Source organism: Phaenicophaeus curvirostris, chromosome 7 (assembly GCF_032191515.1).
Source record: "Phaenicophaeus curvirostris isolate KB17595 chromosome 7, BPBGC_Pcur_1.0, whole genome shotgun sequence".
In the NCBI taxonomy this organism is placed as follows: Eukaryota; Metazoa; Chordata; class Aves; order Cuculiformes; family Cuculidae; genus Phaenicophaeus; species Phaenicophaeus curvirostris.
The window spans coordinates 5,046,242-5,071,206 of record NC_091398.1 but is presented as its reverse complement, the minus strand read 5'-3'; the positions used below and the strand labels follow the sequence as shown (position 1 = coordinate 5,071,206).

General features: G+C 46.3%; 1 protein-coding gene across 6 annotated transcripts in view; it reads left to right on the top strand.

Annotated features, from left to right (window-relative positions):
- Positions 1–24,965, top strand: part of AGAP1 (ArfGAP with GTPase domain, ankyrin repeat and PH domain 1) — a 398,119-nt gene that overhangs the window by 94,389 nt on the left and 278,765 nt on the right. For all 6 annotated transcript variants that reach the window (XM_069860665.1, XM_069860667.1, XM_069860666.1 and 3 more), the window contains exon 2: positions 22,746–22,804. In XM_069860665.1, the coding sequence (XP_069716766.1) occupies positions 22,746–22,804 (59 nt within the window). The remainder of the gene's footprint in view (positions 1–22,745; positions 22,805–24,965) is intronic.

The following is a 24,965-nucleotide window of genomic DNA, read 5'->3' as shown; positions in this document are numbered from 1 at the left end:
CTCAAGAAGCTCCCACAAAGGGCTGAATTTAGCTAGAATTTAGCTTATCTGTCAGCTCTCATGTCCTTTTCTGCCAGTCTCGGAGCTGGTTTTTTTAATTCCCTGTTTCTGCGGTTTAGCATTTCTGGGGTATGTTACATCTAACTTAAATACGTATATTATACTTTATACGTGAATTCTTCTATAATATCTAAACACAAACATGCACAAAAAATTAAAAGTCAGGTTGCAGTGTCTATATTTCAGCCCCTGTGCGTATCTGATAGTCTTACGGCTGTGCCTAGGCCAGTGAGCTCTGTTATGAGATTTTGGAGTCAGCACACTGTTTCTCTCCATGCCTCTGTGCTCCCTTTTTGGTCTTGGAAAGCAGGAACGTTTCCAGATACTCCTGCTCATGAAATCACTTCTACTCGGTTCAAACACCATTATTTCTTCGTCATGTTTACTTAGTAGGACACGCACCCACCAGGCCAAGCCTAGGAAGATGTGATTGCAGAACCAATAAAATGAGCTGAAGATTCACGGCTGTCGCAGGTCTTGTAGTACTCGGTTTTCATTTTTATGTCTTTTGTTCCAGCAGATGACTTGAGCTTAAAACCTTGAGATTTGAGGAGGTTATGAGACTTTGTTTGGTTTGGGTTTTTTGTTTGGCTGGTTTTGTTTGGCTTTAGGGTGTTTTTTGAGGTCTTTTGTCAGAGATGCTGGAAAACATTTCAGGAGCCTCTGGGACATGAAGTGGGACAATTCCTGCAGATGCAGCTTGAACTGCATCACGACTTTTGAAGTTTGAGCTTCTGGTCACCTGTGTCTACAGGAACTAGTGTGTCATTTAATTTCTAAAAGAGATTTTTGAGCTAGATTCTGAGAAAACTGCTTAACTTCATATAAAGTGAAAGATTACTTATGTACAGGTTATTGTTTGAGAACTGCATTGTAATTCTGAACTGTGGTTACTGAACCTGTGGGAGGTTGGCAGCCTGTTGAGGGACATCTCGGGCATCTTACTGGGGTTGTACAGATTCGTTCAGCATGTTCTAATCCTGCTGTTAGGACAGCATGCATGAAAAAAGAAACAGAGTTCAAGTTTTCAGTCGACTCTTGAACTGTTTGCGGCTTTGTCCCTGGGCAAGTTATAAATCACTGCTGGAAATAATTGTGAAATCACCAAGAAGAACTTCAGTGCCCTTTGGATTGCTGCAAGGAGGAAACATCCCATGCTGAAGGAGCCTGGAAAGAGTGGCATCACCTTTTGCCTTTATTGTTTATTTTATGTTTAGGAGGAGGTGGGGGGATTTCTGTGGTTTGGAGGAGTTGTGCTCAACTTTAGGTGTTGGTCTCTTGATACAGAGTCTGCTTTAACATAGCTTGAGTGGCTCTGTCTCCCCATGGCTGCTGGCAGGGGTGTTCAGGGTTCTGCACTGCAGGGTTACAGCACGTCTGATGGGAGTGGTTGTACAGAATGCCTGCAGGTGCCTTGTTTCTGTTCTGGAACAGGTGACCAACTTTTTGAGGATTGGGGGAACCTCTGCTATGGGGACAGGCTGAGAAAGTTGGGGTTGTTCAGCCTTCCATTACTGAAAGGGGCGCTGCAAGAAAGCTGGGGAGAGACTTGGTACTAGGATGTGGGATGATTAGATGAGGGACAATGGCTTTAAATTGGAAGGGAGAAGATTCAGATTAGACATCAGGAAGAAATTCTTCACGATGAGGCCCTGGCCCAGGTTTCCCAGAGCAGTGGTGGCTGTCCCGTCCCTGGAGGTGTTCAAGGTCAAGTGGGATGGGGCTTTGAGCAGCCTGATCCAGTGAGGGGTGTCCCTGCCCAGTACAGGAGGGCTGGAACTGGATGATCTCTAAGGTCCCTTCCAACCCAACAATTCTATGATTCTGTTTGGACAAATGCTTTCCTGGTAACTTCAAAATAGTTGAAGCTCTCTGCGTGTTTGTATTGTGTAACAGGCGAGGATGCCAGCTTCCAACCTCAACCTCTATGTCAAAGTATCAGAAACCTACACAACTCCATCTTTTGCTTATGCATAAAATCTTGTCGGTCCTCATGCGATTCATCTTTGCCAGTTTACCTTGCAAATTTGAACTGGGTGCTGTCAGCTTTCCATTTTTTAAAATGTGATTTCCGACAGTTCCTTTTAAAATTGAGCGTGATTCCCTTTTTTTGGTAAAAATTATCTGTAAGGTTTATAGTGACTTTCTATTTGATGTGAAGGATAAAGCGTGTGACTGCAGGCAGGCTGTTCTGCTGCATCCATTCGCCTTTCAACTTCATAAGCTTGCTTTTTTTGTGGATGAAAATGCCCTCTCCTTTAGCTGGATGAATGGCTCTCGGGCTGCAGTTCTTCAGGTCCCCTGACAGTCTGGAGGTAAACCTTTCTCCTTTGGGGTCGCAGAATCATTGAATGGCTTGGGTTGGAACAGACCTTGAAGCTAGTTCAGTTCCAACCCCCTGCTATGAGCAGGGACGCCTCCCACTGGAACGGGTTTTCCAAGCCCCATCCAACCTGGCCTTGAACCCCTCCAGGGATGGGGCAGCCACCACTGCTCTGGGCAACCTGGGCCAGGGCCTCTCCACCCTCAGCTTGAAGAATTTCTTCCTGATGTCTAGTCCAAATCTTTCCTCCTCCTCCACTTTACAGCCATTCCTTCTTGTCGTATCACTCCATGCCCCTGTAAAAACTCCCTCCCTGGATTTCCTGGAGCTCCTTTCAATACTAGAAGCTGCTCTGAGGTCTTTCAAGAGCCGGGTAGAACAACCCCAACTCTGTAAGCCTGTCCTCGTAGTAGAGGTGCTCCAGCCCTCATATCATCTTGCAGCCCTCCTCTGGACCTGTTCCAGCAGTTCCATATCCTTCTTGTGTTGAGGATTCCAGAATTGGACACAATACTCCAGGTGGGATGCATGGGAAGATAATTATCTGGTTGGATAAACAGCAGAACTGGCAGGTTTGCATTGTTTTATTTTTTTCTCACTGTATTTTGTGATGATGTCCACTCGTATTTCTCTTCGCTCCATGAGTAGCAAGACTTGTATAATTATTTAGACTTTGAGGAGGTGGCTGAATGAATGTTGAAGGTATTGTCTGTTCGATGTGACAAGTGCACTAGGAGTGGTGGTACTTTTCCTTCCTCTGTGGCAGCAGCTTTTGGATCAGATTCAAGCTGGTGTGTGTGAGGTGTCTGTGAAAAGAACATTGGAACTTTGGCTTGTCTTCCTTGGGGCAGCAGGTGATGGTGAATCTTGTTGCAGGCACGTAAGCTTTGTGGCTGGTGTAAGCACAGCAGATGACAAAGACTTGAGAAGGATGGATGAACAGGCTTTACAAAGCTGGTTATCCACACAGATGTTAAAGCTTGGGATTATTGAACAGTAGATCAAAACTGTGTGAAACGGTCCAAGCTTAAAATGTGATGGCAAAGCACAGAGAGACTGATGGGAGGTTTTCAGTTCTTGAGGTGTTAGATGTGATGTTGAGTAGGTGTTAGATTCAGAGGCACAATTTTCAGCCTAGAATCCATAGAGGATTTTTTATTCATTGCATTTATTTCAGGTTTTTCCTTCATAGAGACTTGTCTGGACAGAGACTTCTTCATGCAGTCACTCTTCGAGAACCCTCCATGACAACCTGCTTGTTTTTAATGGGGAAAAAATTGTTAAGTATTTGAATGATGCAGAAGTGGGTTGTGCAAATCGATTCAGTGGCTGCAGGTGCTGTCGACTGGCACCAATCTGTGTATGTTGGAACCATCATAGATTCATGTGGGGAGACGTGTCCCTGTGACCGTTCTCCTGTTGGTCAGCTGGAAAGATTGGAGTTTGCTGGTTTTGTTTCCACGGGCAGTGTGTGAGCTTTCCAAGAAACGTCTCATGCAATAAGCAGCCTGTGCGGCGTGGGTTTTCTAGATAATGCTGATTTCTCCTGCAGTGCTGGCTGTGCATTGTTAACCCGACTCTGGTAGCTAATGCTGTGCTTTCTTGTACTGTGTTAAAATTTCCGAATCTCAGAGCAGCCCAAAGCCAGGTAGATTGAGACGAGATCTTCAGAAGAAATGTTTTCCTGTGAGGGTGGTGAGGCCCTGGCACAGGTTGTCCAGAGAAGTCGTGGCTGCCCCATCCCTGGAGGTGTCTTTGATCAGCCTGATCCAGTGGGAGGTGTCCCTGCCCATGGCAAGGAGGTGAAACTGGATGAGCTTTAGGGTCCCTTCCAACCCAAACCATTCTGTGATCCTTGGCATAATTACCAGTGATGATGAGCACTTTAGACTGTTACAGGTGACAGACGTGTCTGATCATCTACACACACCTTGCTTGAAACTGGGATGCAGACAGTGGTATATGTACTGTGCATATGGGACAGAATGGGGTGTGCTGAACACATCCATCAGCTGTAACAATGAGCAGGTTTAATTACCATTATTTGAAGAGAAGCACCTGGCCAGCAGGGAGGCAGGGTTTGCAGGGCAGCCGTGAGCTGGCTGAGGCAGTGGTGATGCCAGGGCTTGATGGAGAGGGCACTTGGACTTGTGTGGGAGGTAATGGCTCAAGTTCATCCATATCTGCAATCCAGTGCTTTTACCAAATTATTAGGCTTGTGCTCAGTATTTAATTTTGTAGTGCAAGCCAGCAACATGATCCTGCATAAAATTGTGCACCTTTTCACCTTTTTCAGCATTCTGAAGCTTCTACAGCTACTACCAAAGAAAAGGGCAGTGTGATTTGATGTTCTTAGTCCATTAGGTTTCCTGATAAGGTGCAGCCCCAGCAAGCTGGGCAGCCCCACATGATACATAAACGCTGTGCGCTCACACTAGAGGCTGGCACCGAGGCAGATAAGGTGAGATAACTGTCAGGAGATATTCATCCCACTGTCTGAGTAAGAGGAAAATGAGGTGGACGATGCAGATTATCTGAAAACCAGATTCTTTTTACTCTATCTGCAGTGTGCAGGGTCTGGAGCACAAGTCTTATGAGAGGCAGCTGAGGGAGCTGGGGTTGTTTAGCCTGGAGAGGAGGAGGCTGAGGGGAGACCTTATGGCTGTCTACAACAACCTGAAAGGAGGTTGTGACGAGGTGGGTGCTGGTTTCTTCTCGCAAGTAGCAGGTGATAGGATGAGAGGAAATGGCCTCAGGTTGTGCCAGGGGAGGCTCAGGTTGGATATTAGGAAATATTTCTTCAGTGGAAGAGTGGTGAAGCACAGGAACATGCTGCCCAGGGCAGTGGTGGCGTCCCCATCCCCGACTGTTCAGAAAACGTGTAGCTGTGGCAGTTTTTGTAGGTTTAGTACGTACGGTGGTGTTGAGCTGACAGTTGGACTGGATGAGCTTGGAGGTTTTTTCCAGCATTAGTCGTTCCATGATTTTACTAACTAGAATAACTGCATTTAAACATAATTAAGTACAAGCTCCTAGCACTGCTTATTCTGGTTGTATTTTATGGTGGGTGTTCTATTTATACCCAGATGCATCTTCTCAAATTGTTAATGTTAACTTCGGTCTCCTTTTCTCCCAGAGCTGGCAGGAATTTGCATAATGTGGTGGAACAGCAGCTTTTAGAGGCTGATTTCTATTTCTGTGAGTCAGCAGAGGCCTGAGTAATGGGTGGTTCTCTGCCCATAAGGAAATACTTTCTCAAGTGATAAAGGTGAAGTGTTAATTGGAGCCAGCTGATGCACGTGGCCTCTGCCTGATCTTAAATGGTCTGGAGACTCCTGTGTCAGATATAGTGAATCACCCAAACCACCTCTTAGAAAATGAGTTGGGTTTTCTTGGCTGGTTCTCGTTTGTATTTAGGATTGGAAAAGTTTTATTCATCCATAAACATGGATGATTACAACTGTGTGGAACGGAGAGATTTCACTATTGGGAATATCTCATTTCAGAGTAATAACTGGAGAGAAAGGCCTGTGCCTTTATTCTTTTGCACATGTGTTTAATTAGCACATCTGCTTTATCTGGAGACTTCTGTGTTATACATAGGGACCTGGTCAGGTCTGAGAGGTGGGCCTGTGAGAACCTCTTGAAATTCAACAACACTGAGGGCAAGGTCCTACACCTGGGTTGGGGCAATCCCAAGCACGATTATAAGTTGGGCAGAGAATGGATTGAGAGCAGCCCTGAAGAGAAGGACCTGGGGGTGCTGGTGAATAAGAAGCTCAACGTGAGCCAGCAACATGTGCTCACAGCCCAGAAAGCCAACCACGTCCTGGGCTGCATCCAAAGCAGTGGGACCAGCAGGATGAGGGAGGGGATTCTGCTCCTCTGCTCTCATGAGGCCTCACCTGGAGTCCTGCCTTCAGTTCTGGAGTCCTCAGCACAGGAAGAACATGGACCTGTTGGAACAAGTCCGGAGAAGGCCACGAAGGGGATGCAGGGGCTGGGGCACTTCCCATACAAGGATGGGCTGAGAGAGTTGAGGTTGTTCAGCCTAGAGAAAAGAAGGCTCTTGGGGAGACCTTAGAGCAGCTTCCAGTACTGAAAGGGGCTCTAGGAAAGCTGGGGAGGGGATCTTGGTCAGGGAGTGCAGGGATAGGATGAGGGGGAAAGGGTTTAAGCTGAAAGAGGGAAGATTGAGATGAGTTAATGGGAAGAAATGTTTTCCTGCGAGGGTGGGGAGGCCCTGGCCCAGGTTGCCCAGAGCAGTGGTGGCTGCCCCATCCCTGGAGGTGTTCAAAGCCGGGCTGGATGAGGCTTTGATCAGTCTGATCCAGTGGGAGGTGTCCCTGCCCATGGCAGGGGGTTGGGAACTGCCTGATCTTTAAGGTCCCCTTCCAACCCAAATCATTCTATGATTCATTCTGTGATTCTGTACCAGCTTGAGGTTGCCCTAAGCAGAACACAGCCCTAAGCAAGGAGGCGCCTCGCTTTTCCAGCTCCCTTCTCCAAAGGGCACAACTTGATGCTATTTTACTAATCTTGGGGTTAGGCGACTTGAGCTCTCGAGGAAGAATTCTGGAATGTGGTTGGAACAACCTTACAGGCATCTCTTGGGACCAAGTTTCGAGTGGAAACTTGTTGCTGCCGTATATTTTCTGCTCTGGATTTGAAATTTGCCTTTTTCTTTTCCTTGGTTATTTAAATATTGAAAGCTATAAAAGCACACTGAATGCAGATCAGCTTGGGGTTGCAGATTTAGCCCTGTGGAAGGAAACTGCTTTATGAAGCAGCCTGGCTTCCTTGGAGTCCAGAGGCTTATCGGTGGGAATGCCTTCCAGCCTTTCCTAGTGTGCTGGATTGCAGTTAGTCCTGCGGCAGTGAACTGTCACCAGGGAGGTGACATTTTCATACTCCGTAGCTTCAGGAACACAATTTCCTAGAGCAAAGTGGAGACAGTTAATTTGGAAATACCAGTTTTTCCTTCAGTTTCAAACCCCTTCCTTTCTCCCTTTGCCTTTCACTGCTGAGATCAGGCTTTTGTTATCATGTAATAATGTCCTCAATCTACAGTGTGATCTGCAGGGTGGTGAAACCCCCCTCACTTCTATGGAGTAAATGGAAGCATCAGCAATGGAAATTAAAAATGCCTGTTTTAAAGACCATGTCAGGTTTCTTAAAGTAAAACCTGGTCTAAGGTATAGGAAGAAATGTTTTTCTGTGAGGATGAGGAGGCCCTGGCACAGGTCACTCAGAGAAGCCATGGAAGCCCATCCCTGGAGGTGTTCAAGGCCAGGTTGGATGGGGCTTGGAGCAGCCTGTGCTGCAGGGTGTCCCTGCCCATGGCAGAGGGGATTGGAACTGGATGATCTTTGAGGTCCCTTCCAACCCAAACCATCCTGTGTTTCTATATCTGTTACAATTTGAGTTGAATTCTGCTAGGATATTTCAATTATAGACGATAACAACAACTATTGCTCTTGGGATACATGTGGTGAGCTCTTCCACACCCACTGTTGCTGGAGAAAACTGGCATTGGCATAACTTTTATTTCTGATATATCTCATGTCTGCTGTGTGGCAGACGTGCTCATTGTCAGAGCACTGCATCTCCAGCTGGAAAATGAATAGGCAGAAACCTTTTTTAGGATATCAGGAATACACAGTTGGGCTGTTGAGTTTTTTGTCGCATTGAGTTTCTGTGCCCGACCCCCAGCGAGGCAACATGGGTGAAGAGAACTGTGAAAATGTACTGGCTGCTCCCAGGGAATGGAAACCTTGGTGCTGGAGAAGACAAATACTGCTGAGGTTTAGTTTATTTGGATATCCTGTGGCATTTCAAGTGCAGTAATCATAGAATCACCAGCTTGGAAAAGACCCACCAGATCATCGAGTCCAACCATTCCCATCAATCACTAAACCATGTCCCTCAGCACCTCATCCACCCGTGCCTTAAACACCTCCAGGGAAGGTGACTCAACCACCTCCCTGGGCAGCCTCTGCCAGTGCCCAAAGGCCCTTTCCATGAAAAAATTTTTCCTAATGTCCAGCCTAAACCTCCCCTGTTGGAGCTTGAGGCCATTCCCTCTCGTCTTGTCCCCTGTCACTTGGGAGAAGAGCCCAGCTCCCTCCTCTCCACAACCTCCTTTCAGGTAGTTGTAGAGAGCAATGAGGTTTCCCCTCAGCCTCCTCTTCTCCAGGCTAAATGTGAAAACCTGCTTCCTCGATAGAGTTGTCAATGCTGCTCTGGCAGTAATCGGGCTCTGCCTGGCTCGCGCAGTCGCCGTAGGAATGTTGGAAGGGCTGAGTGCTAAAAATATGCTCTTAACCCTGCAGCAGTGGTTTGTGTCAGCCTTCCTGATGGCATGAATCCCTTTAATTAGTAAGCCAGTATGGTTTATTGTGGGGGTTGCTTTGATTACAGTTTGGGATGTGAACTTTTGCGCGCTGTAGTGTAAAAAGAAATGAAATGGTGTAGCCGTGACGGGGCTGACAGCCATTGGCAGCAGCCGCAGCGTGCGCCTGTCTTTGCCTGGGAAAAAAAAAAATCCATTTAAATGGGGAGGAGGAGCCAGAGCCTGTTTTGATCTGCACCAGTGGCTGATGTGATGTGCTGACCGTGTGTTGTCTTCGTAAATGCTCTCCTGGAGACAGTTTGAGTTCCCCTCAGCTGGGTGGCACCGTGGGGGTTTGGACAGAATGTGTTGTATTTGTGTAGAAAATCAGCACGCGTTGGTTGGATAAAGATGCTGAACGCAGTCTCATCTCCGCTCAAGAACAGCATTGCCAAAACACCTGAGGCCAGGCTGGCTGTGGTGGCTTGTCCAGTGGTTTTGCTCTCCTGGTGTCCTTTTCCGTTAAACAGAAGGTGATGTGCAAGAGGCATAGGAATTTATAGCACAGTCGTGTTCTGCAGAATCAGAGGGGAAGTCCCTGAATGGAAACAAGGGAGAAGTTGCCATTCCTGCACCCTGAAGAGGAAGCTTGCTCTGTGCCTGGTTGGAGCGGCTGTGTGTGAGGTAGAGCTGCAGCCAGCACAAAGCTATAACAGAGCTGCATTTTGCAGAGGAGACCTGCTCCCTGTACTTTCTGAGGTGCTTGAAGTGTGCATTTTGTAGAATCATAGAATAACCAGGTTGGAAGGGACCCGCCGGATCATCGAGTCCAACCATTCCTATCAAACGCTAAACCATGCCCCTCAGCGCCTCATCCACCTGTGCCTTAAACACCTCCAGGGAAGGTGACTCAACCCCCTCCCTGGGCAGCCTGTTCCAGTGCCCAATGACCCTTTCTGTGAAGAATTTTTTCCTAATGTCCAGCCTAAATCTCCCCTGGTGGAGCTTGAGGCCATTCCCTCTTGTCCTGTCCCCTGTCACTTGGGAGAAGAGGCCAGCTCCCTCCTCTCCACAACCTCCTTTCAGGTAGTTGTAGAGAGCAATGAGGTCTCCCCTCAGCCTCTTCTTCTCCAGACTAAGCAACCCCAGCTCTCTCAGCCGCTCCTCGTAAGAATAGTTCTCCTACACATTTAGTGTAGGTTGTGCTGCTGCTGCTTTTTGGGTGGTTTTGTTGAAATACACTGACTGTAGCTGTCTGCTCTCTGATTTTCCATTGTACTGCTTCCAAATGGCTGCGGTTCATTCCGAGTTTAAGGCTGATTGTGATAATTATCTTTTTAAGAGCGTGTGTGGTGGTGTTGCTAGCGTAGAGGCTGACACCCTTCTTGTTAGCTTTGAACTGTAGTTTAGATCTTTGTGTTTCTGGCTTTTGTTTTTTTTTCCAAACATCAAAAGTTTCTCATACAGAATTTGAGTCACAAACATCGTGGAGTTTACCATAGGAAGTGGCACAAAGGTGGAAGAGAAGAAAAGCCATGATGAGATAACCAGCCTCTGGCTTTTCTTTTCTCAGCTTATGAAAAAGTGTTAGATTTTGGCATTAATAAAAGGTAATTAAGAAAAGGTGCTTGTGGCATTAGTGCAGAACAAAAAATGAAGAGGGAGCAATCTCTTTAAGTGTTTGGAAACAGGGGCTTACCAAGAGGTTGGTTGCCGGTGTGGCTTGCTCAGATACAGTGTTGTAGAATCATTAAGGTTGGGAAAGACTTCTAAGAGCATCCATTCCAACCCTCAGTCCAACCCCACCATGCCTCCTAAACCACATCCCAAAGGGCCACGTCTACATTTTTGTTAACCCCTCCAGGGATGGTGACTCCACCACTGCCCTGGGCAGCCTCTGCCAATGCTTCACCACTCTTTCAGCAAAGAAATTTTTCCTACTATCTAATCTAAACCTCCCCTGGTGCAACGTGAGGTCATTTCCTCTCATCACTGATTCCTTGGGAGAAGAGATGGGGCAGTTCAGGCTGCAACAGCGGGAAGTGGCACGGCAAGAGGACTTCTGCAACAAGGGTTCTTCCTTCAAATTCTCCTTTTACTACTCGGGCTCTCCAGTGTGGTGTAAACTAGTGGGTCCAAAAAACGTTGGAGTAGGTTTGTAAGGAAGGAGATGCAGGTCTCTTAGGTGTAGCAACATTGTTTTCTGATTCAGAGCTCTGCCTGGGCTTCTCTAAAGATACTGTTCCTAGTAGAGTCATTGGAGTTTATCATTCTTGCCTGAGGGGATGGGAACCCGATGGAGCTCTGAAAACACGCTGGAGTTTCTTGGCTTCGCCCAGGAAACACAGATGAGAATGTAGCCAGAGGGCAGGATTTTTGCCAAGACTGAGAACAGTTTTATTCCTCAGTGAATGTTTTTAAAAAATGCAATATTACCAGTTCTAGCAAAGCTGAAATTTCTGCTTTATAAACCTCAGATAGAGAAGTGTTAGTGAATTGGTGCTTGTGTCTAGCCTGGATTGTTTTGCTTCCGATAAGATGTCCTGGTAGCTTCAGCGGCACCTCTGGTTCAGCTGTGGGTTGGGTCCCTGCGATTCCACATGAGACTCTAACTCCTCAGGTGATGTGGGAAGGTGGGCTTTGAGCACGGCTTGCTGAACAGATGCTGATCTGTTTAGTAGTGACGGCAATCATTCCGTCCTCCCCTCGCAGGCGTGGAGACACGTGAGGTGCTTCAAACTCCATTGAGGCTTGGAAGAAGCTGTCTTTAACGTGGGCTTGCCTGTGGTTTGCAGCATCCCTTTTTCCCAACTCTAGTAGCTGCTCCAGAGCACTGAATGCATCCAGGATGGGGAGGGATGGACTCCCTGGGGAGGTGAGGTCCAAGGAGGGGCAGCAGGTCTCGGAGTCACAGGGGATGGATTTGCTTGCCTTCACCTCCCTGCAGACTTGCAGTTTTATCTCTCAGAAGCAGCTAAACAAGGCTGTGTGTTATAGTCACCCAGTCTGAAGTTAAGCTTACAAATGTTTTGGATTTCCAAAATAAATAACTCCTCTTTGCATAGATCTGATGTTTTCCAAAATGCTTTGTGAGAGCAGGTGTTTTTTAAATAGGAAGCTGGGGAAGGAAGCAGCTTTCTGAATGGAACCTTTAGTCGCATACTGCCTTTTTTAACTGTTAGAGTCATAGAATGGTTTGGGTTGGAAGAGGCTTTGAAGATCATGCAGTTCCAATCTCCTGCTATAGGCAGGGACACCTCCCACTGGATCAGGCCACTCAAGGTCCATTCAACCTGGCCTTGAACACCTCCAGGGATGGGGCAGCCTCCACAGCTCTGGGCAACCTGTGCCAGTGCTTCACCACCCTCATTGTGAAGAATTTCTTCCTAATTACATTCTAAGACAAATGATAATGGCAACCCTGAGTCCTTCCCTTTGAGCCCCTGGCCTTGGCTCAGCCATGCAGCGCGTTATGACACTGTTTGTGGTGATGCTTTTGTGGTTCCATGTTGTCTTAATGTTTTGTGGTTTAGCAGTTTCTAAGGCAAAACGGCACTGGAATTGCATGGATGGGCATTATCCTTATTACAGGAAAATAACCACCAGTCGAGGATGCTCTCTGCTTACTTGGACTGTGGAGGCTGAGCCTGGGTGTCCCCATGCAGGGGTAGGTAAGGAGATGGGGCCACGCGACAGCACCCAGGTTGCCTGCTGTCGCCTCTCCTTGTCTCAGCAGCACTGGGAGACAGAGCCTTCCAGACAGACACAAACCTGGTGTTTCCAATGCTGGCCCCTGCCCCGGTTTCCTGCTCCAGGTTATTAGGAAATAAACCCTTCTATCTTTGAGGATCTATTTGCAATTGAAATCAAAAGGGGCCCCTTTTTGCTGTTTCCTCATTGCTGTAACTGAGGCTTTCACGTCGGTTCCAGCTCGGCATTAATTCCCTTGGAGAGCACGCGTTGGAGCACATTAACATTTTTGTTTGACGTTTGACAAAAGCCGTGTTTGAACAAGTTAGATGCACATCAGGCTAATAAACATAAACCCCATCCGATGCTTCCCGCTGTGCCGCTCTCTGGAGAACAGCGTCTCATTTCTCTGTTTTCCACTCATCGTCTCCAAATCTTGCGTGGGTGATATCAAGTTAGGGAAAGTGGCCGTGGTTTTACATATGGTGCAGTCGGGGAAAAACCAGCTCTGTTTTGACAACCGGCACAGCGATCTGGGAGACATGACTCCAGTTCAGAAAAATGTTTTCAGAAATGTGTTGCATAAACAAGTCATAATTTCCCTTGCGGAGAGGGGAAATGTTTTTCTAGATGTACTTCTGCACAGACACGCTGGACTCGTTTTCTGTAGCCGCAATTTAAAGAACTGAAACAGTAAATCCAGGATCAGACGGTGCCAGAGGACGGATTTTGGTTGACAAGCGAGGAAGTTGAGCCATAAGTCAATTTTGAAGCGGTTGAACTCGGATGCGGCGTTTGCTGTGACTGCAGCAGATGGTGCAGGGCAGGAGAAGAATACAACATCCTTGATGCACCATCACTCACCGTGCAGTCTCATCTAGCAGTGCTTGCTTGCCGGTTACTCGAGAGGGAAGAGGTTTTGATAACCAGGCACGTAGACAGGCCTGATTTTGCAAGCTCAGTTTTGGATCCCACCCATTTACTGCATTGACTTCATTGTGGGTGTGACGGGGGGAGGATTTGCTGCTGTCCCTATAAATCACACTCAGGGCGTGCAGCCACCGAGAAACAGGGAGTAAACCCGATGGATGGATGGATAAATGATGTATTGGAGAAAGATGGACTGGGCTTTTATGGGGGAAGTCGTGCCTTGTTTTTACTAGAGTTCCTGAGGGGACGACGAGGAAAATCTGTTTGTTTTGATGACTGGAAGAATTGCTCTCACTAGAGACTCGAGCTGAGCTGCTGTCAGATAAGAGGGAGGGTCCTCTTTGTGTGTGTATAGGAAATAACGTGCAGGAAAAAATAGTTGATTTTTCCCTTTGGATAAAACCCAACAACAAGTCTTGGAGAAATCCATGCTGCAACCTCGTTGGTTAAGATATTGCTCCGTGTCCTGGGAGAGGGGATGAAGTAGGGTGACAACTCGCTGCTTGTTCACGGTGGTGAAGAGCAGGAGGTGGCTGTGCAGGCACAGAATCATCTTTTGCTTGTTAGCAGCTGACATACTGGCAGATTCAACTCAGCGTGAAGAGCTGCATGGGGAGAGGGCATCCTACCTCATACATGACAGCGCTGAAGGACTTGATGGAGGTCCTGGTATCTACAGGAGCTCTGCGAATGGTGAATGAAAGCTGCGCAGGGCTCCACGCAGAGGGTGTTGAGGACAGAAAGCAGAGCAAGCTGTCACACCTCCATTAAAAGGGTGTAGCGTGCCCACCTCTGGAGGCCGTAGGGGAGCAACTGTGTCCTCCCATCTGGAAATAAGCACAGGAGAATAAAAAGGTGCCTCAAGAGAGGCAGTGAGTGGTCAGGCAAGGGCCAATCCAGCTAAGCCGGGTGGTGCAGCCTGAGAGCGCAAAGGCAAGAAGGATCATCGTGGGAGAGGAGGAAAGTAAAGATGGATTCGCTCTCGATTATCCCTTCTTACACAAGGATTAAGAAGCGTCTTGTGAAACTAGTAAGAGGCAGATTAAAAACCAGCCCAATGTTGTGGGGGTTTTTTTTTGTTGCTGTAATCCAAAAGGTAATTGAGCTGCGAGTCCCTGTGTGGTGGTGGCAGTGTTGGTCCTGAGCAGAGGCGCAGCTGTCTGCCGATGGATAAAAGATGTGCAAGGCTGTGTTTGTACGAAGAGGCTTTTAGCTGCCCCTGCAGAGCTGGGGAGAGCGGAGACAAGGTGTCTGATACCACCTTGTCAGGTCTTGGCTGCTGCCAACCTGCGCTGCAGTAGGAACACAGGCCAGTTACTGGTCTGGGGTTTGGTGTTGACCGTGCATTTTGTGCTTTTCTGTTTTATTAAACATGACTTGATGGTCTGTTACATCCTTCTCAGGCTTTTGTTTCTCTAAGGTTGCCGTGGATTTGCTCATTTGCCACTACCCACTTCACGTTCTGCTGCTTGGGTTTTGGCGATGCTCAGATGTTGCCCAAGTGTAATCCCTTCCATGGAATCCTGGTGGTGGGAATCCCGAGTAGAATTGTAGAATGGTTTGGGTCAAAAAGGACCTTAAAGACATTACAGTTCCAACCCCCTGCCATGGGCAGGGATACCTCCCACGGGATCAGGTTGTTCAAAGCCTCATCCAGCCTGGCCTTGAACACCTGCAGAGCATTGCTTTTAGCTGGGTTGGCATAGGAGAGCTTTGCAGGTATGGAGCCTACACATCCCTCACTGCCTCCAAGCAGTGTCCACTCCTGCTAAGTTGACTGACTTGGTCATGGCATACTTGGTTTTTATTGAGCATTGTTGCTGGTTTACCAATAAAGTAACTATTTTCTCCTTTGTTTTTGAGTTACAGCCATTCTTCTCATTCTGAAAAGCTAAAAGGCTTTACAGCCCACCGAATGATGCGTCTCAGTCATTCATTTTGCATCTATGTTGTGACTCTCTTCTTTCTGGCTTGCCAAATACAGTCTTTTTCTTTATTCATTTAGAACGTGCTTCTCATTTCCCCCACTTCATCTTATTTCATTTATACTTTGACATTGATTCTTCTTGTGCCAACTGTATAAGCTGTCCCTCTTCATCTTTGATGCGTTGCAGGGAGGTTTCTCATTAGTATTCCAGTTTGAATAAGAAAGGGTAATGCCCTGTTTCTGCCTGTAGTCAGGAAAGACGACACAGGCTACGGTTTCTTACTGTCTTGTTTTGGGTACTTGGGACATCCTTACAGGGAGGTGGTTTTAATCCTCTATTTCCCCTGGTGTTCAGCAGTCTGTGAGACGCACAACAGTCCCTTTATTGAGGGTTTGAGGCAAACTGTGTCCCAGGTTGCTGAGAGAACTCATGGCTGCCCCATCCCTGGAGGTGTTCAAGGCCAGGTTGGATGGGGCTTGGAGCAACCTGATCCGATGGGAGGTGTCCCTGCCCATGGCAGGGGGGTCAGAACTAGATGGGCTTTGAGGTCCCTTCCAACCCAAACCATTCTATGATTCTGTGCTTTGTGTATGGCTTGTTTCAGCTCCAAATCAAAGTGCCTGTTGGTCAGTAACCTGTTCTGTGCTGGCAGAGTATCTTCTCTGAGCTTTTTTTGGATGGTTGGATTTGAGGTTTTTTGAGGGGTGTGGGTTTTTGTGTGTGTGTTTGTGTTTGATGATTTTTTTAATATTTTTTCTTTAGATGGCTGGAGTTATGTTATATTTAAGGTTCAACAAGTATTCTGGTGGTGCTAGATGTAACACTTGAAGCATGGAACTGGTTTTGGCAACATACTAGGAACCATTATCATAGACTCATAGAATTGTTTGGTTGGAGAAGGCCTCTGAGATCATCGAGTCCAACTGTACGTGTCCACTACTAAACCATATCCCTGAACACCTTGTCTACCCACCTTTTCAACACAGGGTTGGGAACTCAACCATTATGCATGATATGACAGAGAAGTGCTCCTGAGTTCCCCTGCGCATCGCGTGTTTCAGGAGAGGCTGGCTCCGTGTCTGTTCAGGTTGTGTAGCTCTTTCCATCTCCGGTCCTCCTTTTGTTTCCATGGCAGCGCAGAGGATAATGCCGCTGCAGCTGCTGTTTGCTATTGGAAGAGAGGTTTTGGGCTTGACCTAAATATCTATTTAATACAGTTCTCGGTTACAGGGCATGGTTTGTCACACGTCAAACAGACGTGCGGCTCTGATGGGGTTTGGCTTAGGTGCCTGATGCCTCAAAGCAGCCGAGCTTAGAGCAGTTTTCCCTCTTATAATTAGCAACTAGCTGTTGCCAGAGATAAATCGGACCGGTATCAAACATTTATGTTGGAACTGTAGGAGCTCTCGGGATTTTATTCTTTCTGACAACACTGGGAGGGATGGGGGTATCTTTTAAACTCGCAGCTTGCCAAAATCCCTCTTGTTGTGGGGTTGCAATTGAATTGCTGCGTGTGACTTCTTCTGCAATGTGTTTATTAATCCTTTTAACAAAGTGTAAATACGGTGTCGTGCGTGAGGGGCTGAGGCTTCCCAGTGCTCCGACTAGAGCCTGGCTGGTTTTCCCGGCCGCAGCTGTGCGGAGGAGGGCTGGGAGGGGACAGGGCCATGCGGTCGTGATGCTTGGTGTTAAACTGCTCCAGAGGAACCACTGGCTCTTGTGCAGTTGGAAAAGAAAAGGAGCTCTTTAGGGCTGCGTAGGTGCAGCGGTGATTTTGCTGATGTATGGGAGGAAGGCACGTAATTTATAGCTCAAACTGAGTGAGTTGAGAGGGAAAAGCATCACCTTTCCCGATTCTGGTATGGATGGGTTTCTGAAAATCAGTTTGCTGCTTTGTAGTTATTGTTTGTAGTCATACACAGCATTGAATGTGTGAGCAGAGGGGATCCCTATGAAAAGCAGACTTTTATAATCCTGTGATATGAATGAAAAAAATAATAATACATAAAAAGGACCTTTTGGAATATCACACAGTCTTCCAAGTAATAGTTCTAGAAAAAATGTGTCAGGATATTTTCCTGCTGGGCTCTGTAGGAATGGAATCGATGCTTTGACTTGTGATGCTGGGGGCTGAGTTAGATAGAAATGAGGCTGAGGGATTACCCCTCCTCGGAAAACCACCTGGTTTGTGAGCAATGTGCATCTTAACCCAAAAGATGCGTATTTCCATCTTTACCGAGAAAATCAGCACACAGGCTTTAGGAAGCGTGTTCTGGAAGCGCTCCTGTGGTGCGGCTCCAAAGAAGAGGTGTGTGGGTATCTGGGAACTTGTAGGAATATTTTCTGTACCCATTTTCTTTGGGTTTTATTTCAAAGTAAGAAGTTGTTCTACATATTGCACAAAATGCAGAAATTATGAAAATCAGAGTGTGATAGCTTTGTTGGTACTTTAACTTTTAACCTTTTTTTTTTAACATTTTTAACTTTTTTTTTTAACATTCATTTGTGTTTCTCAGGAAAAAAAGCAAAGGATGTTTTACTGAGGGTTTCCAGAGAAATCCCTTGGCTTTTCTTTTTTTTTTATAGCTTTTCCTCATTTAAAAGGACGGCAAAGGGGCTTTGGGATAGCCTGGGGGAAGCTCTTACTAAGAAGCTTTCCAAGAATCATGGAAGATTTAAGTCTTTTCATGTTGTACTGCAGAGACATCTGCCTGCTCCTCGCTCATCTCTCCTTTTGGACAGGTTTGCCATTAGAGTTTCATCTCCGACACACAAAAAGGAATCTGTGAGCTTCTCGAGCTTTGGATTAAATTGCCCGTCAAGGGTGACATGATTTGGTGCGAATAAAGGACAAAGCAAGGTCAGTGCAGCGAGGGCTGGTGCTGAACAAGAAATGGAGCAGAGGCTCCGTGCTGGCCTTGCTGATCGTAGAATCATTAAGGTTGGAAAAGACCTCTAAGATCATGCAGTCCTACCATCACAACACTACCGTGCCCACTGAACCATGTCCCGAAGCACCTCATCTACTTGTTTCTTAAAACCCTCCAGGGATGGAGACTCCACCACAGCCCTGGGCAGCCTCTCCCAGTGTTTCACCACTCTTTCAGTCAAGGTTTTTTTTTCCTGATATCCAATCTAAGCCTTCCCTGCTGCAAGTCGAGGCCGTAAATGGTGGGCTCATGGTGGGCTGTGGTGTGGGGCAGCTTAGGTCCTCCCAAAGTATCAACCAGCAGACACTGTGTTGACTTGTGGCGTGGTTTTAAGCAGAAAGGACGCTAAGGGTGGTCTGGCGTAAATCTCATCAGCTCCAATTAGAAGTGTTTACTCTGTGGTTTCATCAGCTGCCTTCCTGTTGTTGCCCGTGGTGGTAAATAGAGTTCATTTAGGTTAATGGAGGACCACCAGCATTTAAAATCATGTATGGGCTGAAACAGACGGCTGAACATCTAAGTCAGGGTTTTCCTGGTGTTATTTCTATAATTGCTGCAGAACTTCCAAGGTTTTCCTATGTGACTTCCCTCCCTTTTTCTTAGTCACATTTTGATCCTGAACCTGTTGTCTCTCAGTAGCATTGTTTTGCTAGTATTTATTTAGTTTTTAGTGATTGTTACTGCATACGAAGAAGGAAATGTGGGTTTCTGTTTAACAAGTTATTCTAAGCAGAGCTTTTGTATGCATTGTTGGACAAGTTGGACCTTCTGGAAAGTCAGCTGCTGTGCTGTGACGTGGAGCGGATAGATCTTAGCAGGGATGGCCATGGAGTCCCAAGACTTCCTCACAATACTGTGTTAATGAAAAGCCAAAATGTATCATCAACACCTGATTGTTAGTATTGGAACTGAATGAGAGGGTTCCTCTGGCTGGAGTTATTAAACCGAGGTTTTAGAATAGCCAAAGATCTTGCTGTTGTTTGTTCCTTGGCTTTAACAATCTATAAGTGGAACAGAAGAACTCTGAACGTAATGGTGGAAATGAAAAAAGAGAAAAGAGGGAAAAGAAAGGAAAAGGAAGAAAATAAAGGTTTTTTTGTGGAAAAGTAAACTTGGCAAAAAACGCCACCTAAATAATCTTCTTGGTGCACGTGTTAAAAATAAACAAATGACTCCATGTATTTTTGAAGCTTTGATCAGTGATGCAGAAGTCAAATGGACAGGACATGCAACTGTGATTAATTATTGACAGGAGTCACTCCTTTCACATGTACGGACTGTAGTTAGATGTGAAGGTTTGAGTTCACTTGAATTCCAGAGTTGGGAAGTAATGCAAGCAAGACTCCAATTGAGCAGCTTCATCCATGTGGTTTCATTTATTATGCAGATCTCATCCAGTGTGTTTAAATCAACATGCAGTAGTCGGGTTTGTTTCTTCAGCAGAGCGTGCTTGTGCTTTGGATGTTGCAGTTTGATGTGTCCCATATTTCATAGTCATGCTCTAGCTAGAAATTTCCTTTATTAAAAAAGCAAGTGAATCCACAAGCCTGTTTGTGACGTTCTGCCTGCAAGTATTTGACCTTTTCACCTTGACTTCCATGAATCTTGGGCTTAACTCGGAATAAATTGCTCCTTTCTGAGGCATTTGTACTAGAAATTAGTGAGCTGGGTTCTTCAGCGTCCGCACAAATGATGGGACGTTAACCTCTCTTTGCTAGAGTGACCAGATGCTGTTCCATGACCTGTTCTGTTTTTGGCTGTCATCATTCCTTGCAAACACACCAATCTAAACTACGGTGAGGAGGGAAGATTAATTCGTAGATCTCCTAATAAAAGTTTGTTGTGGTTTTAAAAGGACAGTGGCAGACGTTCTGTAATCTAATTGCAAATTGTAGGTAATAGTATTGGGAAATTTTAGTTTGTGTTGAGGTCAAGTTTTTTTTATCAGGTGTGTTTTTGCAATAAAGTGGTATTTAAAATGGTATTGCAATGTTAGAACACTCAAAACTTTTGTATGTAGCAATGACAAGTATTCAACAAATCAGAAAAGGCAGTTGTGTCAAGAAGTCTTGACACCTTGTTAGGTTGGAGTTGTTATATTTTTTGTACCCTGTAGCTGATCAGAATTTAAATGCATGTATTACCTATATTGAGGGAACCGGGTGTCCAAAACTACTTGTGTTGGAAGGTCATTGTTTGGGATCTTGATGCAGTTCAAGGAAGGGAAGGACCAAGAAGGGTGAACAAACCCATGGCCTTGGGCTGGATCACTCTTGCTCTTGCCAACTGTCATCTTTCTGCTTTTGTGTTTTGGCCTCTTGGCTTTTTGTACATTTACCTTTCGTTGTCTCTCTTGGCCTGAATTCTGGTTTTGGAATGTACAGATCTTGCAAAATAATATTTAAGGCTTTATTTCATTTTCAAGCTCTTTTCAGTTCCAGAGTTCTCAGAACAGGAAGGACATGGATCTGTTAGAGTGAATCCAGAGGAGGCCACGAAGATGATCAGAGGACCGGGGTACCTTCCATGTGAGGACAGGCTGAGAGAGCTGGGCTTGTTCAGCCTGGAGAAGAGAAGGCTCTGGGGAGACCTTAGAGCAGCTTCCAGTACTGAAAGGGGCTCCAGGAAAGCTGGGTACCAGCTCTTGGTCAGGGAGTGCAGGGTCAGGATGAGGGGGAACAATTTTAAGCTGAAAGAAGGGAGATTGAGATCGGATATGAGGAAGAAATGTTTTCCTGTGAGGATGGGGAGGCCCTGGCCCAGGTTGCCCAGAGAAGTGGCTGCCCCATCCCTGGAGATGTTCAAGGCCAGGTTGGATGGAGCTTGGAGCAATCTGATCCAGTGGGAAGTGTCCCTGCCCATGGCAGGGGAGTTGGAACTGCATGATCTTTAAGGTCCCTTCCAACCTGAACAATCCTATGATTCTATGATAACGTCTTCTCTTGCAGCTGGACTACCAAAAGGTTAAACCAAGCCTTGAAGGGGATTTTAACTGAAGCCTTCGGGTTTGGTATTCCTTCTCCCTCCTGTGAGCGTGTAGGAGGCAGCTCAAGACTTTATTTCCTTTTTCTTTCAAAGTGTTTTCATACACCACTAGCACATGCGTGTTTCTGTAGCTGAAATGTAAAGTGACATGTTAAAGATTGAAAAGGCATCCAAGTTCACGGCTAATGTGTCTTTTTAGTGTTGAGCAGACGTCAAGTATTCAGTGGGGAACAGAGACAGAAAGCAAAATGCGAGTTAGCTTTGAGGTTGTTCTCAGTTAGGCAGTGGGAAAGCTTGCTTACAGCTAACAGTGAGGATACCAGCTGGGATGGCAAATTGCTTCCAGCTTTGTTTTTCTCTGGATCAAAAGATAAAATGAAATGGCAGCCTTCTCCTGATGGGTGTTGTAGAGTGGAAGCAATGACTTGCCATCCCTCTGCTTGCTCATGGACAAGGTGTTCAGGTCTAAGTTCTCACTCGGTATTTCCTCCAACACTGGCAATTGACTCGGTAACACCAGGACTGCTCCAGTGTCATTTAATTACCGTGGAGGTGGATCTCCTCTGCTTGGTAGGAGCGTTCCATGTTATGCCACACAGTCACTCCTTTGGTATGCGGGGGTTTGGAGAAGGTCAGCTCAGTATCCAGAGTAATGCTGTTTGCGATTTTAACAGGAGCATCATTATCTGCTTGCTTGCAGTTGGCTGGACCGCTACAGGGGGAATAAAACTGATAAATGCTCGAGGCAGAAAAGTAGAGCATTGTTGCTTTTTTCTTGTCAGTGAGGTTGGACCTTGGTGCTGCGTTTCCTCTGGGAGGAATGATGGACCTAGCCAATCAGTTTTCCAGAAACGTCCCCCCCTCCTACTCCAGTAATCGTTGTTTAATTTTATAGTAAATGGCTCTGTGGGTTATTTCTGTTGAGATTGTGGTACTGAAAACCAGTGCAGTGTGGTTTTCAGTACTATAAATCCCAACAGTACCGATAAAGCAATCAGTATAAACCAATATTCTCCCGTACTGGAGTGGGGATGCTGCTGCTTCTGGGAGTTGCAGTTCTGACGTTACGTGTGATGTGCAGTGAAAAATAGCACAATTTTAGAACAGGGACATATTCTTACGTACCTGGGTGGAGAAGTTTCTGCTGGCCTTGGCAGCCACACTTGCTGACATTTAGCGTGATGAGCTGTGCAGGGTTTTTCGTGTAGGAAGGAAACGTGTCACATGGATGGGGAGCAGTTTAACCACGCACAGGCTGGAAGAGTCTTTTCCAACCCAGAAGGACTGGAGTTGGTTGGAACGTGTTAATGCCTGTGGTGGTGATACAGCTGGGCTTGCTGTGAGAGTGCATTTGGGCTGTGAAAAGCGTGGAATGCAAGAATGCTCTGATATTTTTGAGTTTTTATACAATTATCCAAACTCCTCCTGTTTGTCATGTTAGATTGTTGGTCTCCTAAGACTGAGTGGGACTTTTGATCTCCTGTATCCGTAGCCTTAGCGTGAAATTCTATGTTGGAGATGGTTAAATGTCACTGTACTGATCTGGTGAATGTTCTCCACTCTTACAGATGCCTTTGTAAATAGCCAGGAATGGACACTAAGCCGATCTGTCCCAGAACTGAAAGTGGTGAGTTTCTATTTCCTTCTGTCTCTGAAAAACATTTTGACAATGTTATGCACAAGTGAAAGTCTTCTAAGCTTCATTAAGTCTGCGGTTGGGAAAAAAAATAGCAATCAAATCTAAAAAGTAAAGCGTTTTTCTCCAACGTGGCTATCTTCGTGAAGTTTATATATCTTCTATTTTTATAATCATGCTTCAATGATCTATTTGTTCATAATATTTCAGTTTTGACTTGTTTTACTGCATTGTGGGTATTCCAGGTGGGGAAGACTTGGACTTTGGTAGGAGGGGGAAGTGGCAGTGAGCAGCTGATGGGAAAGATCCTTCCATCTCACTGCATTTGGTTTTCACTGGTTCTTCAAGAACTGAATGTCTTCTCTTTCTGTGGTAAAAGAACTTAAAAATGAATATTCTGTCTGGGGTTGTTTGCTGGGGCTTCTTATTGTGCTCTGTAATAGTCGACACAGTGGAGGGAAGGGATGCCATCCAGAGGGACCAGGACAAGTTTGAGAGGTGGGACCATGCGAAAACTTCTTGAAGATCAACAAGGCCATGTGCAAGGTCCTGCGCCTGGGTCAGGGTAATCCCAAGCACAAATACAGGTTAGGAGGGGAATGAATTGAGAGCAGCCCTGAAGAGAATGACCTGGAGGTGCTGGTGTATAAGAAGCTCAACATGAGCTGCCAATGTGCATCTGCAGCCCAGAAAGCCAATTGTGTCCTGAGCTGCATCCAATGCAGTGGGACCAGCAGAGGAGGGAGGGGATTCTGCTCCTCTTCCATGAGAACTTGGTTCTCATGAGACCCCACCTGGAGTCTTGTGTTCAGTTCTGGAGTCCTCAGCTCAGGAAGGACATGGATGTGTTGGAGAGAGTTCAGAGGAGGCCACAAAGGTAATGCAAGGGCTGGAGAACCACCCATGTGAGGACAGGCTGAGAAGGTTGATGTTCAGCCTGGATAAGAGAAGGCTCCAGGGACACCTTCAAGCGGCTTCCAGTACTGAAAGGAGCTCCAGGAAAGCTGGGGAAGAGCTCTTGATCCGGGGGTGCATGAGATAGGATGAGGAGGGAAGGTTTTTAAACTGAAAGAGGGGAGATTGAGATGAAATCTGAGGAAGAAATGTTTTCTGTGAGGATGGGAAGGCTCTAGTCTTGGTTGCCCAAGGAAGTCGTGGCTGCTCCATCCTGGAGGTGTCCAAGACCAAGTTGAATGGGGCTTTGAGCAGTGTGATCCAGTGGGAGGTGTTCCTGCTCATGGTGGGAGGTGGAACTGGATGGCCTTCAAGGTCCCTTCCAACCCAAACCATTCCATGATTGGAATATTTGGAAGGTGCATAAAGCAACTCAAACCCTACAGTTCAGTGTAGAAATGCATAATGGTTTAATGGCTGCTTACAGCAACGTTTCCCTTGGCTGAGACATTTTCCTTAGGGGTGGAAGAAAAGGCAAAAATAACAAACAGATTTGGGCAAGTTTCCCTGAATTTACCCTTTAAAACATTCTGAACATGGAGGCTGGAGTCTCCTTGTAGCGGGTGTTACACCAGCATCTTGTCAGGCCAGCAACACAGGGTTGTGGAGTCCAGATGCCGTGATGTTTACCATGTGCAAGTCCAGATTTAATTAAAGACAGTCACTTTCTCAAACCCTGCAGAAGATGGAGAAGTGGGTGATACCTCGGGTAGGGTCTGTGCTCAGCTCCTGACGGCCAGCTGCAACCGAGCCAGTGGCTCTGATCCAAACACCCAGCTGCCAAGCGGCAAAGTGTGTTGGGCAAGAGCATCTGAATTCAAGGCTGGGCAGCTGGGGCTGTGCCTCTCCAGCCTGCTTCTCTTGTGTTAAATGTCTTTTTCCAAATCTGAGTTGAAAGTAGTGTTAATGGAGGTGAGAGGAAGTGTAGGTCGAACATAGGATAATAAATGATAGGAATGGTAGGACTCGATGATCCGGTGGGTCTCTTCCAACGTGGTTATTCTATAAATGTGCTCACACAGAATGGCGTTTTAATTGATGCAGCATCCTCATGACTACAGTTATGGTTCTGTTTTGATTTCACTGCTGTGCAGGGTAAGTAGAAGACAGATACGGTAGTCAAGGGGTACAAATATACTACAGGAAGGGCCAGCAGAAGGTCACCAGATTTGGATTAACTAATGATGTGATTTTGAAG